A 12,018-nucleotide genomic window follows, 5' to 3' on the forward strand; every position below is an offset into this window, starting at 1 on the left:
CCACAGCGTGCTAGGTCCTAGAAAACCTATCCTGGAAGCTGGCAAGCCCATCAGGAACAGGAGTACGTGGCAGACAGTCTCACTGAGACACCTTTTCTGCAGCGGCTCCTGCCTCTATCAATGACAGGGTGACCTCGCTGCTGCCCTCCAGCTCCTCGGCAGGGAAGGGACCCCAGCCTGCTCTCCCAGGCTGCGGGCACAGGGAAAGGCCACAGCACATGGCCCTGCTCCAACTTACACTGCCGACAGGACAATCAGCAAATGTCCAAGTGCTGCCCACACCCAGCCCTGTCACCGCAGGGGGACACGTGCCCAAAGCCACCATCACACAGCTGGCACCAGGAGCTCTCCAAAGCAGGACTGCACTAAGCCAGAGCCCACAAACAAGACACTCACAAGCAGCTAGAAAGAGTATTTTATTTTAGCAAAGCTAAAGAAATGCTGGCTGCCACACAGAAAGTGAGCAGAACAGCACAGTCAGTGCCGGTGCCAAGAGTCTTTCATGGATAGTTAAACCCTCTCTGCCTAGTGAGGGTCCTTCCTCCATCACCAGAGGCTTCTTCAGTTTGGAAAATATTCACGTCAAGCCTGCACTTGCAGGCAAACCCGAGGAAAAAGAGCAGTCACTGCACTTCCATTTTTTCTGGCTTGAGCGATGCAACGAAATTCTTGTACTCCTCAGGATAGAAATTCTTGTACACATTGATCTTCCTCTTAATCTGTTTGGGAGTATCCTGGTAGTAGTTCTTCTCATCCCGAGCCATTTCCTGTGACAAAGGAGAAGGTAAGTCAGAGGAGCAGCCCCAAGAGCAAACTCCAAGCCAGCCCACCCCCAGCGATGTGATCGCTGCCTGACTCAGACGGAGCTGGCCACAGCTCAAAGTGGTTTTTTCCCTTAAGAATCAGCTGGCTGCAAAACACGATCAGGACAGAGAGGATTAGCAGTTCTCATGCTGCTGATGGAAGATCCAGGAGTGAATCCCTCGCTCTGGAATGTACCTTGTAGTTGTCCCCGTGGTTCTGGATCATGTATCGCACGTAGTCAATGAGGTCCCGGGACAGCGTGTTCGACTTCTTCTCAGGGAGGCTGGCCTCCAACTCCATCTCTAGGCAGAGGAAGAATGAGCGAGGGGAAGGAAGTAACAACACCTCAGAGGTCCCCAACTGTCAGAACTCAGAATGTCCCTCAGACATTCTCGGATGTTCCAGACCCAGGTCAAAAGCATCTGAGACCCTGGCATGCAGCCAGAGACCCCTGTGGCTTTGAATCTGACCCATGGAACAGTTTACCAACTTTGCAAGAAGAACAAGAAGTCACACAAGTTTAGGTATTGTAGTAGAAGTGGTCACGAAGTGAAAGGAAGGATTTTTGAGTGCTGTACAGGGGGGTTTTAAGCCTTGTACGCAGGGGTCCAAGTTTTGTACATGGGGGTCAGGGGTTCTAAGATGGAGGGATTTGGGTGTGCCCTGTCCTCTTTCTTTCTCCTTCCTAACCTCCATGTCGTTGGTGAAGTTGGCACTCACAGATTGGTTTAGAGTAGAAAGTCACCATTCAATATAGATAGTAGGTATTGGGGAAAAGTATAAACATGTAACACGTGATGTGTGATATAAAAGATGGCAGCAGCCCCTGGGAGGGCAGTGTGCCTTTGTCTGAGCTGCTGAACGGGCCACAGCAGCTCAGGAGAAGAATCTTTTAGATAACCAACAATAAACTGCCTTGAGAACAGACAACAGAAGACTGAGTCTTTCTTTAAAGGCACGGGTTGGAAGAGGGACTTTTCCATCTTTAGGGGTCACTCCAATCCGGGGGTGAAACCCCACACCCAGCCTGCCCCCAAGGTTGACTGCAGCCACACAGCTTGGCTGCTGGTGCACGCAGGCATGCTTCCCAGCACGATGGTGCAGGAGAATGGCCCTGGCTACAGCCTGTGCTCGGGCTGCAGGCCTGCACTGCAGCTCTCCTCCAGCTCACACAGCAGGAGCAGAGCCTTTCAGGCCAGGCTGCAGTGTGACTGCTCAGAGCTGCCAGCCCAGCACCAGAACACCAGGTACTGCCTCCATGGCTTCTTGTCACCCCGGGCCCACGCACCAGCACATCTCGCAGTGACAAGAGCCCTCCTGAGGCTGCAGGGACAAACACTGTGGAAATGACACGCTCCTCCAGCAGGCTGGATAAGAAACAACACCCTTCCCTACACCTGGCACAGCAGAGGATGACAAAATAGCCCACAGGGGCTTAGCAGAACCCCAAAGGCAGCACTGACCATTCACCACGTACGGCTTCCGCACTATTTTCTTTCCTGGCTGTTGTCCATCATTTTCCACTTCCATCCCCTGAATTATAGCAGAGAAAAGACAAATGAAAAAAAGCCCAATTGGAAGAATGCTGTGTCCCCACACATTGCTCCCAAAACTCCAAACTGCTTCTACATGGCTGCAAGGGGCAGGAAATCCCAGCTGGCTTAAGCAGAGCCTTACTTTTGCCATTAAACCGGCTTGTGGGCGAGGCTGTCAGCTGAGAAACGCTGTGGGAATGGAGACAAATGGCAAACAAGGTCATTCCTACTTCTTCCTTGAGCTTCTTGGGGCCACCTTTCACCTGAAAGTGTTGCCCTCTTACGCAGATGGGCCTGGCTGGCACTGCTGTACACAAAGAGCCCTTCTTTGTTATCAGGAACAACTTGGCTGCAGCGTTCCCAACCCCCCCCATCCCTGGCAAGTCCCAGGACTGACGTTTTTTATATTTGTTCTAAAGTCCATTATGTCTCCAGAGCGCTGTAGCTCGTTCCCACGCCAGGATCTTGTTAAGATAAGCATGCAGATCAAGATTAGAAACGTGTCCACTGCCAGAGACTTCTCCAGAGCCACCTGCCCAGTGCTGCGAGGGTACCTCCCCCCACAGAGGAGCGGTCCGGGCCAAATCCTTCCTTACCAGCAGCTTCTTCGGGATGGGGACAGCCTTGTTGGGATCCTCGGCCAGGCCCATCTCGGCCAGGTTCTGCGCCACCGACTTGTGCGGGTCCCAGGCATGGCGGATGTGCGAGCTGCGCAGGGATAAGCGACATCACGGCCGTGTCCCCCTCCCCACCGACACGTGCAGCGGCTCCCGGCCGCCCTGCCCCAGCCCACGCTCGCCCCCCGCGTCCCCGGCGCTCACCAGGCGATGCGGGGCGCGGCGCGGCGGCGGGCGCTGCGGTAGAGCCGCTTGCGGTTGAGGTTGTAGGAGTATTTGTGCCGCCGGCTCTTCCCCTTGGCCTTCGGCATGGCGGACACTCGCGGGCTGGCCACGGGGCTGCCGCGCGCGCCCCGGGGCACCACGGGAACTGGAGTTCCCAGACGGCAGCGCCGCGCGGCGAGCGAGCGCGTCGGACTACAACTCCCGGCATACACTGCTTCGGGGGCGGGGCTACGGCAGCCGGAAAGGGCCTCGCTGTCACCTTGGCCATGGCGGCCGGGCCCCCCCCGCCGCTGGAGCCCAGCCCGCTGCCCACGTTCCCTGAGGAGGGATTCGCGGACAAGTTCCTGCGCAAGACCCGCGAGAACCCCCTGGTGCCCCTCGGTGAGGGTGGGGCGGGGGTGGCGGGACGGAGGCTGAGTGAGGGGCGCGGGCCGGCGCGATGGCCGCTGGTGGGGGGCCGGTCCCTCAGCCCCGGGCCGGCTGCACCCCGGGGAGGCGCGGCTCGGGTTTGGGGCTGCGGGGGAACCGGGGGAAGCCGCGCCTCACAGCCCCCGTCCTTCCCCGCAGGCTGCCTGTGCACCGTCAGCGTTCTGGTCTACGGCATCATCTGCTTCAAGAAAGGCAACACTCGGCGCTCGCAGCTGATGATGCGGGCGCGTGTCATCGCCCAGGGCTGCACCTTCGCCGCCCTGCTGGGGGGCATGGTGGCCACGGCTTTCAAATCCCGACAGTGACAGCGGACGAGAGCGAAGCTGCGGCCACGGGCAAGTGTCTACCAGCAGGGTGGATCCTGGTTGCGGAGGGAGTTTTCTGAGAGACTGTTCTGATGTCTCGGTAGAGCCAGTTCTGGAGCACTAGAAATGGGGTGAATGAATACACTCTGTGATTAACATGCAATTTAGGCTGTGGCTTTTTTTTTGTTTGTTTGTTTCCCCAAGAGCTCTCCTGCAGCACTGAGGCTGCATGTCACTAAGGCTCACCACCCCTGCCAGACTTCTTGTTCCTGCTTGATGCTGTCACAGGCTGATAAAATTGTGTCTTGGTCGTGGTCTGAGGTGTGTTTGTAGTCAGGCAGTGACCAGCATTTGAGAAATGAGCTGCCCGTGAGGAGGGAACCACTGCTTATGGCTTGGTCCTGGCAGGACAGAGTCCCTAGGCAGCGGGGGAGGCAGTTTGGGAGGTAGTGTGAGCTGTGCAATTGAAACTGGTGAGTAATGAAGTGAATTGCAGCAAGATTCTGACTGATACTGGATTGCAGAGCACTGAGAAGCCGTAACAGCAAACAGTGCAGGGAGAAAAAGGAGTGGGCATGGCTGTGTCAAAGCTGTGGTGATGCAAGAAGAAACAAGACATGAAACTCCCTGTGAAAAAAGCAGGGAACTCACATTTCTGAAATGAGGTCTGGCTGTATTCTCTGGGATGTGCTGCTGCTTTGGCTGTTCTTGCTGGGGAGTCAGCAACGCCTTCTCCAGGGGACCTGCCCTGCCTGTGTCGTGACAGACATGGTCCCACTGTTGCCTTTGGATCGTAGCAGTGGTTTGGTGATCCACGAGGCTTCGCTCTCCCATGCCAGGGCCACAGAGCTGGGAGGACGTGGGGCCAGGGTCCCTGTTCATTTCATGCTGGCTGCAGCAGCTCATACCTGCAGGAGCAGGGGCACACACACTTCTGTCTGTGCTGGAACACCTCACGCAGCAGCCTGGGCTGTTCCCAGGTGTTGGTCTGTGAGTTGGTGCCTGTGCCCTGAGTCCTTGAAAGGATGGGCTGAGGGGTGAGCCCTCTAAACAGGCACGTGGACTGTCCTGCCCAGGGAATTGTGCTGGTGGGCCTTGCCAAGGAGAGAGGGAAGGCTTTTGCTCCCCAGAGCTGATTTCTGAGTTGTGAGGGTGGGCAACAAGACATGGCCAGTGCTGAGCACGGTGAGCTCCCCCTCGGCACAGGGAGCCCAGGGCCTGTCTTCTCTCTACAGCTGCCTGCACAGGACATCCTTCCCAGAGGAAACTGCTTTTGGCTGCCTCACTGGCACTTCCAGCCCAGCCAGCTTGGGGCAGGGATGTGAGGAGCAGCAGATGGGCAGATCCAAGAGTAGAATCCCTTGGCAGCTGGAGATAGGTGTAGTGGACAGGGAGCAGCTCAGCCTGTTTGGACAAGCCAGAGCTTGCAGTTCCTTGGGAACAGAGCCAGGCCCCGGGTCCTGCTGTCACTGCTTTGGCCCCATCCAAGCACAAACCCTCCAGCCTTCCTCTCACTCCTTTTTTTTTCCTGTAGGACGTTCCTCCTCCAGCCCCATCCTTTCCACACGAGGCTTCACGGCTGTAGGTTCTCCTAAACGCAGCGTGCATTCCCTAACGCAGAAAGACGACAGTGCCCTGTAGGATTGGAGATGTTGGTTTATTGTAACAGTTAATTTGGACAGTCACAGATACCAAAGCCGAGGGGATGTAGAACAGCTGTGGGCACGGCTCCCCGAGAGCTGCCCCGGCCTGACATGGAGCACATGGCAGCTGGGGCACCCAGGGGCCCAGCTGCCTGCAGGGGCTGGAGGGACAGAGCAAAGGGGGGGCACATTGTCCCCCCACAAGTAGCCAGGGGTGCTTCCCACTGCTCTGCAATGCAAGGCTGAGGCAGGCAGCCGAGTCCCCAGGTGTCCTGCAGCACAGCAGAGCTGCCTACGCATGCTGGAGCTCAGAGGGCCAGGCAGGAACGATCAGCCCTATGGGCAGGGGGCACAGTCCCAACACACAACAGCGAGTGATTCCCTACACACCCATCTCCTTCCCAGCCCACTGGTGAGATCATGCCCCAGAGCCGTGGGTGCCCAGGAATCCCCACAGCTGCAGCAGCAGGACTGGTGACATTCTGGCCCTGGAGCCACAGCTGCAGGGCAGGAGAGCTCTGCACACTTGATTGCCAGCTGAGCATGGCTCTGCAGAGGGGCTCAAGTCAATGTTTTGTGGGCTCTGCTCTATGTCTCCCCAAGCTGCTGCAAGCCCTTCCCAAGCCCTCAACAGGCCAGACCCGGAGCACCAGCTCAAGGCTGTCCCTCTCCTGCTACCCGGGAGCTGTGCAGGTTCCCAGGACTGGTGCCATCCCTGCCAAGCAGAGGAGAAAAAGTTCGAGCAGGGAGAAGGACTGAGGCATCTCCCCACACTGCCTTAGGTGGGCAAATCCAGGGGGCAGAGCAACTGCAGACAGATGAGCAGGTTGTTCTCAGAGCTAGTACAAGCCCCAGCACCAGAACTCTGCCCAACCCTGCTCTAGGCCCCTGGGTTAGGAAGATGGGGGTTTGACCTGCCCCACAGCAGCTGGACCTTCCTACCTCCTTCCCTGCAACTACACAGCCCCCATCTCCCATCCTGGTAACAAGGGAAGGAGCAGAGGTTCCCCAAAGCCTGGAATCCCACATTCCCAACTGCTGGTGTTCATGGGGGAAGGACAAGAAACATCCTGCACACTCCCCCCACAGTCCCTTCCCAGCGGCCCACACCACTGTGCTGCCAGCACTGCAGGATGGATGGGACATGGACACTGGAGCTGCACCAACTTTTCGGGGCATAGCCAGGCTGGGCAGAGTTCTGATGGGCTTGGGGCAGCTGCTGGCAGTCCAGGCCCACCCTGGGCATCTGTACTCACATTCCTCAGTCCCTGCCAGTCTGGCAATGCCATGCTGCAGCCATGCTCCCTGCAGGACCCAGCAGTGTGCAGACAAGCCAATTTTCTCTACTCTCCCAACCCTGCTCCAGCTCTGCTCTAAATCCCATGGGAAAGGCAGACAGCAGCTTGGGATCCCATTGGGATCCCTGCCTCAGGGCTAGGACTGAGGCCTGGACATGGGGCTGCCAGGACAGCTGCAGGCAGGTTTATTCCCAGCACAGGGTGGAAGTGGGGAACACAGGATGGGATATTCCCTGCTCATTTAGCCAGGCCCTCAGCCATAACCTCCTGAAGAGCCTGGGCTGGGGCTTCCCCACTAACTCAGCTCTGCCACCCAGTGCCGCTTCCCGGGGAAATGCCACAGTGATTTATAAATAAGTGTAAAAAGAGACCAATGCACCTTTTAAGCAAAGGAAAACCATGGGGAGAGTTATACAACCAGTGACTCGAGCACAGCCGAGGCGCAGATCACGGAGCAGGCAGTGGGAGGCCCTTCCTGGGCCGGCCCCCGAAGCCACCTGGCTCAGTGAGCCCAGCCATGCCCGCTGTGCTCCCGGCTGTGCCAGGCACAGCTAACGGGACAGGGGCGTCTGTTTGAGGGAGATGAGCACCGAGCGCATCCGTGAGACATCCTTGCTCTGCTTGCTGCTCTTGGGGTTGAAATCACACAGCTGGGCCACCTTCTCCCACTCAGAGCCTGGGGTCTCCTCCTTGGACTCCTTCAGGAATGCTTCCTCCGAGGCCCTGCAAAGATATTGAAGGTTGTCACTGGCCGACCCCTTTCCAAGGAGACTCTTCCTTCTGTCTTAAAAACCCTTGTGTCCCTGCTTCCTGTCCCTTTACTCCAGCTGATGAGCTCAGTGTCCTCTGGGACCGAGAGACACGCGATGCTCCAAACTGCCTTTGGCTGCACTCACCCAAAACATCATTCATCCAGGGGTGCAGGAGTATCTGCCTGCTCCCAAGACTTCACCCCCACAGAGCCATCCCCAAAAAGAGGCATAAGAGCCCATGGCTTTGCATCTTCAACCAGCTCCCACAGAGGCATTTCCAGGAGCTCCACTATCTCCTAAAACTCCACCATTTGGAGACACTCAGCTGCATCATCCTCCCTCTGGTACCTCACCAGGCCAGTACTCCCAGCATCCCCCCTTCCCTTGGCTGGGCAGGCAGTGCTGGGGCCAGGACCCCCAGAGCCTTTGGGGCAGGATATGGTCTGTAAGAGGCACATACACGTAGCCAATGACATCGGCGTCCGGCTGCTGGTAAAAGGCTTTGTCAGCGATCCTAGCCCCGGGCACAGAGAGAGAGAGAGTGGAGCGGAGCGGAGCGACAGGCAGGCAGAGGGTTAGAAAGAGAGAACAGAGGGGGTTAGTCCTCCCAAAGAGTGACCCACACACTTCAGCACACCACAAGAACCTGGAGCCCAACCCTGTCCCCCCGTGAGCCCCACGCAGGGGCAGGAGGCACCAAGATCCCAGGGTGATCCCAGTGTGGTTCCAGCCAGAGTGGCTCTGCACAGCCACCAGAGCCACTCCAAGACCTGGAGTCTCTCCCCTTGCTTGGCAAGGCTCTGGCCCTGCAGGGCTGGACCCCACTGTGGGGAAAGAGGCCCTCAAACATCCCAGGAAGGCAGACAGTCCCTTTGGCCATGCTGACCCTGACATACCTGTTGTTTGCTCGGTTCTTCTCCATCTGCTCATTCTGACGCAGGTTCCACTCCTCCAGGTCCTTCTTGGCCTTCTCACGCCATTCCTGCTCAGTCACCTTCGATGCCGCATCTAAGGCCCGAGCGAGACAGAGCCCATCAGCCACAGTGGCACCTGCTGGGTGTGCTGAGCAGCCCCTGGCAGGCAGGACAGCTGCACCCCTCAGACTGTCCCCAGTCCCCACCAATACTGGCCAAAGAGCACCACAGCCCCAAGGACAGCAGATCTTGGGCAGGGGCAGGGGACATCTCTCTAGGATGCAGCAGGGTCACCAAGTGAGGGACCCCAAGGGCCCTGACTGCCATGTCACAAGGTGCCACAAGCACAGGGGGCTACATACAGCCTTGGGTCTCACCCAGCTCCTCCAGGCGCTTCTTCTGCTCCTCCCTCCACTTGCGGATGCTCTCGGGTTCCTGGGTCAGCCGGTCGGCCTTGGCTATGGCTGCGTAGGCATCCGTGGGGCCGTTGGACTCCTGCAGCACATGAGCACCTCACCATCAGCACCAAGAGCCCAGCCCAGCCACCTCCAAGGGCTGGCAGCAGTCAGGACTTCACACTCCCAGCACTGACAAGCCAATATAGGAGGTAGGAAGGGTGACAGCTTTGGACATTTGGGACAGTGTTCCCTAAGTGCTGCCCAAGCTGCTCTCCCAGCCTCAGGCCCTGTCACTTAAAGCCTTCCCAGCGTTGCCCTCCTTGACTTGCTGCTCGCTGCCACCACAGCTGTTGTATCCTCCAGGCAGCCTCGCTGCACAGGGCAGACACTGGCCTTGGAACTGCTCCCCAGGGATTCCCTGGCAGCTCCGAGACCGAGCTGCTTCCCTCACGTCTGAGCTGAGGGCCTCACCAGGCCCAGCACCTCCCCTAACACCTTCCACTGGCCAGATGCCCAGTCTGACACCAAGCTCAGCAATGGGATTACAGCTTTCTTCCAAGATCCTCAATCTAATTAAGTCTGTCCCATTCCTGATGCGATTATCATCCCGTAAACCAGGCATGGGCAGTGCATATGCCCCACTGCTGGCCACCAAGTGGGGTGAAGGGCTCGTGAGATGCTGGCACTGCTGACAGCAGGGCTGGGCTTCAGGCTCCCAAAGGGATCTGAGACCCAGATGGGTCCCCCCGAAAAGCCCCTGGCCAGGGGGCAAGTGGTTTTCATGGGAGATCCAAGTCCTATGGCAGCCCTATCCTGTCTCTGTCAAGAGATGCTCCTGCCTGCCCCAGAGGCCTCCAGAAGCTACCCAGGCTGGAGAGAGGGGACTTCTCAGGGAATGGACGATTTGTCACCTGCTCTTAGGGCCCAGGCACTCCTTCATGGCACAAGCCACCTGCAAACAGATGTGGGGCAGGTCATGGCAGGTGGGACACATCTTCTCTTCAAAGAGAATGGAGCAGCCAGGACTCCCACGGGAGACCCAGACCTTTCCAGGAGCACCGTAGCTGTTCTGCAGCTGGATAGCAAACTCCAGTCAATGCTGGGGGCAGAGCAGCAGATTGCTGGCCCCACACACACCCAATCTTCCCTAGCAGCCCTGGGCCAGCAAAAGGCTGAGCTCTCACCTGGAAGACATCTCCATTGACAGTGGCTCCTCCATTCTGGAAACCTGCTTGAGAAGAAGGAAGAGAGAAGGAAAAACACAACTATGGCAGCTGCAGGTGATCCCAGAGGGGTTGGTGTTCATTAAATGACACCAGATCAGCTCCTGGGAGTCTGTCTGTGCCTTTTTCAGCCCAGCACACCCATGGCACAATACCCTCCCAGTATCCTGTCCTTGGTGGGATTCAGCAAGCACCTCTCACTCCCCCACACAAACTTCTGCAGGCATTTACGTCTTTATGGTGTTTTCACTGGTGTTTAATCTTATCTGAAGATTAGGGAAACTGCTCCGGCACAAGACTGACACAGGCTGCTGCTCTGACTGCAGAAACACAACCTGACCAACCCCAACCTGCAGAGGCTGTGATGGACACAGCTGATCCAAGAGCTGCTGGCCAAGTGCCAAGGCACCTCTCCAGGGACACGGCCCGTGGAAACACTCCTTGTGCTCCACCAGGGCAGGAGGGCATGCCTGCAGGCCCAGGTCCTTGGGAGCCCACCTGGGATGAGCTGCAAGGTCAGGGCTGCTAATGAGGCACCCATCTACCCACACAGCCCCAGAGAGCTGCACACCTGGGTCACAAAGCCAGCCCAGGCAGCGGGCTTTCTGCTGCCAGGAGTCATGCTCCAGGCCCTGAGCTTTCCCCAGTGACTACAGGGCTTCTCCTGGCCAGCCAGCTGCAGGCACAGACACAGGGCAGCTCAGGCCAGCACTGTCCCCAGAGTGCTCAGCCCCATGACTACACCCAGCTCCAGCCTGTCTAACTGCATTTATCACTGTGGCTGTCAACACCTCTCCAGGCCCAGATCTGCCTCCATGGCCCTGTGTGCAGAGCTCTGCAACCACTGCTCCACAGACAGCTTGAGGAGACCCTGTGGGGCTGGGCTAGGGGAAGGAGTCAGAGCCCTGTGGCAACAGTGCCCCCATGTCCATACAGAGAGCAGATGCCAGAGCCCTTTCAGACTGGAGGCAAGAGATCAGAATTAGCACATTCTACCTGCAGGGCCTGGGACCACAACACTCCCAATGGCAATGTCTTCCATTTTGCATCCCAAAGGGCTCTCCTGTCTGTGGGGACAGTGACAAGGCTGTCATTGCTCCTCAGTGCCGCCTGGATGCCTTTTACACTGCCATAGCTGGGAGCACTGAAACGTGGAGTCGGGAGTCCATCCAACCCGGGAAACCCAGCAGAAGGGGGAGAAATCGCCCCATGGCTGGTACATCCCAGCTCAGGATTCACCCCCACATCCCCGAGGTTCGAGAAGCCCTTCGGGCACAAGCACAGGCCCAGACGACCCTTGCTAGGATGCCAGGCTGGCCCACAGGGTCACCCCGCCACCGGCCCATGAGGTGCAGCACAGACCCCATCACCCACCGGGGATGCTGTGCATCCCCCGGGGGCCCCAGCCCCGTGTGGATGCGGCCCGGAGGACCCTTCCCTGCCTTTGGGGCACAAGGGGGCACAGCCCTCCGCTACCCCACAAGGTCGGGAGCCCGCCCGCACCCAGCGGGAGCGCGGCCGGCCGGCCCCCGCGGGCGTGCTCACCCTGTTCCGGCGGGGCCGCCTGCCCGCCCGGGGCGGCGGCCGCCTCGCCGTCGGTCGGCCCGAAGCCCTCATCGTTCTCGATGCCCGCGATCTCGCTCTCCTGCTGGGCCAGAAAGGCGGCGGCCGGGTCCTCCTCGGCGCCAGCGCCCTCAGATGAGGAAAAGAAGCCGAAGTCGTCGGCCATGACCGGCCCGCCCGCGCCGCTCCCGGTCCGGCTGCGCAGCTCGGCTGGGCTGGGCCCGACTGCGCCCGGGCGGAGCTGTCGCTGTCACTGCGGCGGCGGGCGGGGCAGCCGCGCTGACATCAGCGCCGGGGCGGCCCCGCGGGCGA

General features: G+C 58.7%; 3 protein-coding genes across 5 annotated transcripts; 1 reads left to right on the forward strand and 2 right to left on the reverse strand.

Moving 5' to 3' along the window:
- Positions 1 to 395: 395 nt before the first annotated feature.
- NOP16 (NOP16 nucleolar protein) lies at positions 396 to 3,320 on the reverse strand. Its single transcript, XM_038149724.1, has 5 exons — positions 3,161 to 3,320; positions 2,936 to 3,047; positions 2,268 to 2,337; positions 1,000 to 1,106; positions 396 to 767 (listed from the first exon to the last, which is right to left on the reverse strand). Exons 1-5 carry the CDS (start codon positions 3,265 to 3,267, stop codon positions 624 to 626), a joined length of 540 nt encoding a protein of 179 aa, XP_038005652.1. The 5' UTR covers positions 3,268 to 3,320; the 3' UTR covers positions 396 to 623.
- Positions 3,321 to 3,400: 80 nt separating this feature from the next.
- Positions 3,401 to 4,414, forward strand: HIGD2A (HIG1 hypoxia inducible domain family member 2A). The gene is made up of 2 exons (XM_038149740.1): positions 3,401 to 3,562; positions 3,749 to 4,414. The coding sequence occupies exons 1-2, from the start codon at positions 3,448 to 3,450 to the stop codon at positions 3,913 to 3,915; spliced, it is 282 nt and encodes a 93-aa protein (XP_038005668.1). The 5' UTR covers positions 3,401 to 3,447; the 3' UTR covers positions 3,916 to 4,414.
- A 1,139-nt stretch (positions 4,415 to 5,553) lies between these two features.
- Positions 5,554 to 12,006, reverse strand: CLTB (clathrin light chain B). Of its 3 annotated transcripts, none has more exons than XM_038149738.1 (6): positions 11,689 to 12,006; positions 10,105 to 10,148; positions 8,900 to 9,017; positions 8,505 to 8,616; positions 8,069 to 8,122; positions 5,554 to 7,579 (listed from the first exon to the last, which is right to left on the reverse strand). In XM_038149738.1, the coding sequence occupies exons 1-6, from the start codon at positions 11,870 to 11,872 to the stop codon at positions 7,408 to 7,410; spliced, it is 684 nt and encodes a 227-aa protein (XP_038005666.1). In that variant the 5' UTR covers positions 11,873 to 12,006; the 3' UTR covers positions 5,554 to 7,407. The 3 variants fall into 3 exon arrangements, with proteins under 3 accessions (XP_038005666.1, XP_038005664.1, XP_038005667.1); XM_038149736.1 differs by having other exon boundaries at positions 10,105 to 10,151; XM_038149739.1 differs by lacking the exon at positions 8,069 to 8,122 and having other exon boundaries at positions 10,105 to 10,151.
- Positions 12,007 to 12,018: the final 12 nt, after the last annotated feature.

This window comes from Motacilla alba, chromosome 13 (assembly GCF_015832195.1).
Source record: "Motacilla alba alba isolate MOTALB_02 chromosome 13, Motacilla_alba_V1.0_pri, whole genome shotgun sequence".
Lineage (NCBI taxonomy): Eukaryota > Metazoa > Chordata > Aves > Passeriformes > Motacillidae > Motacilla > Motacilla alba.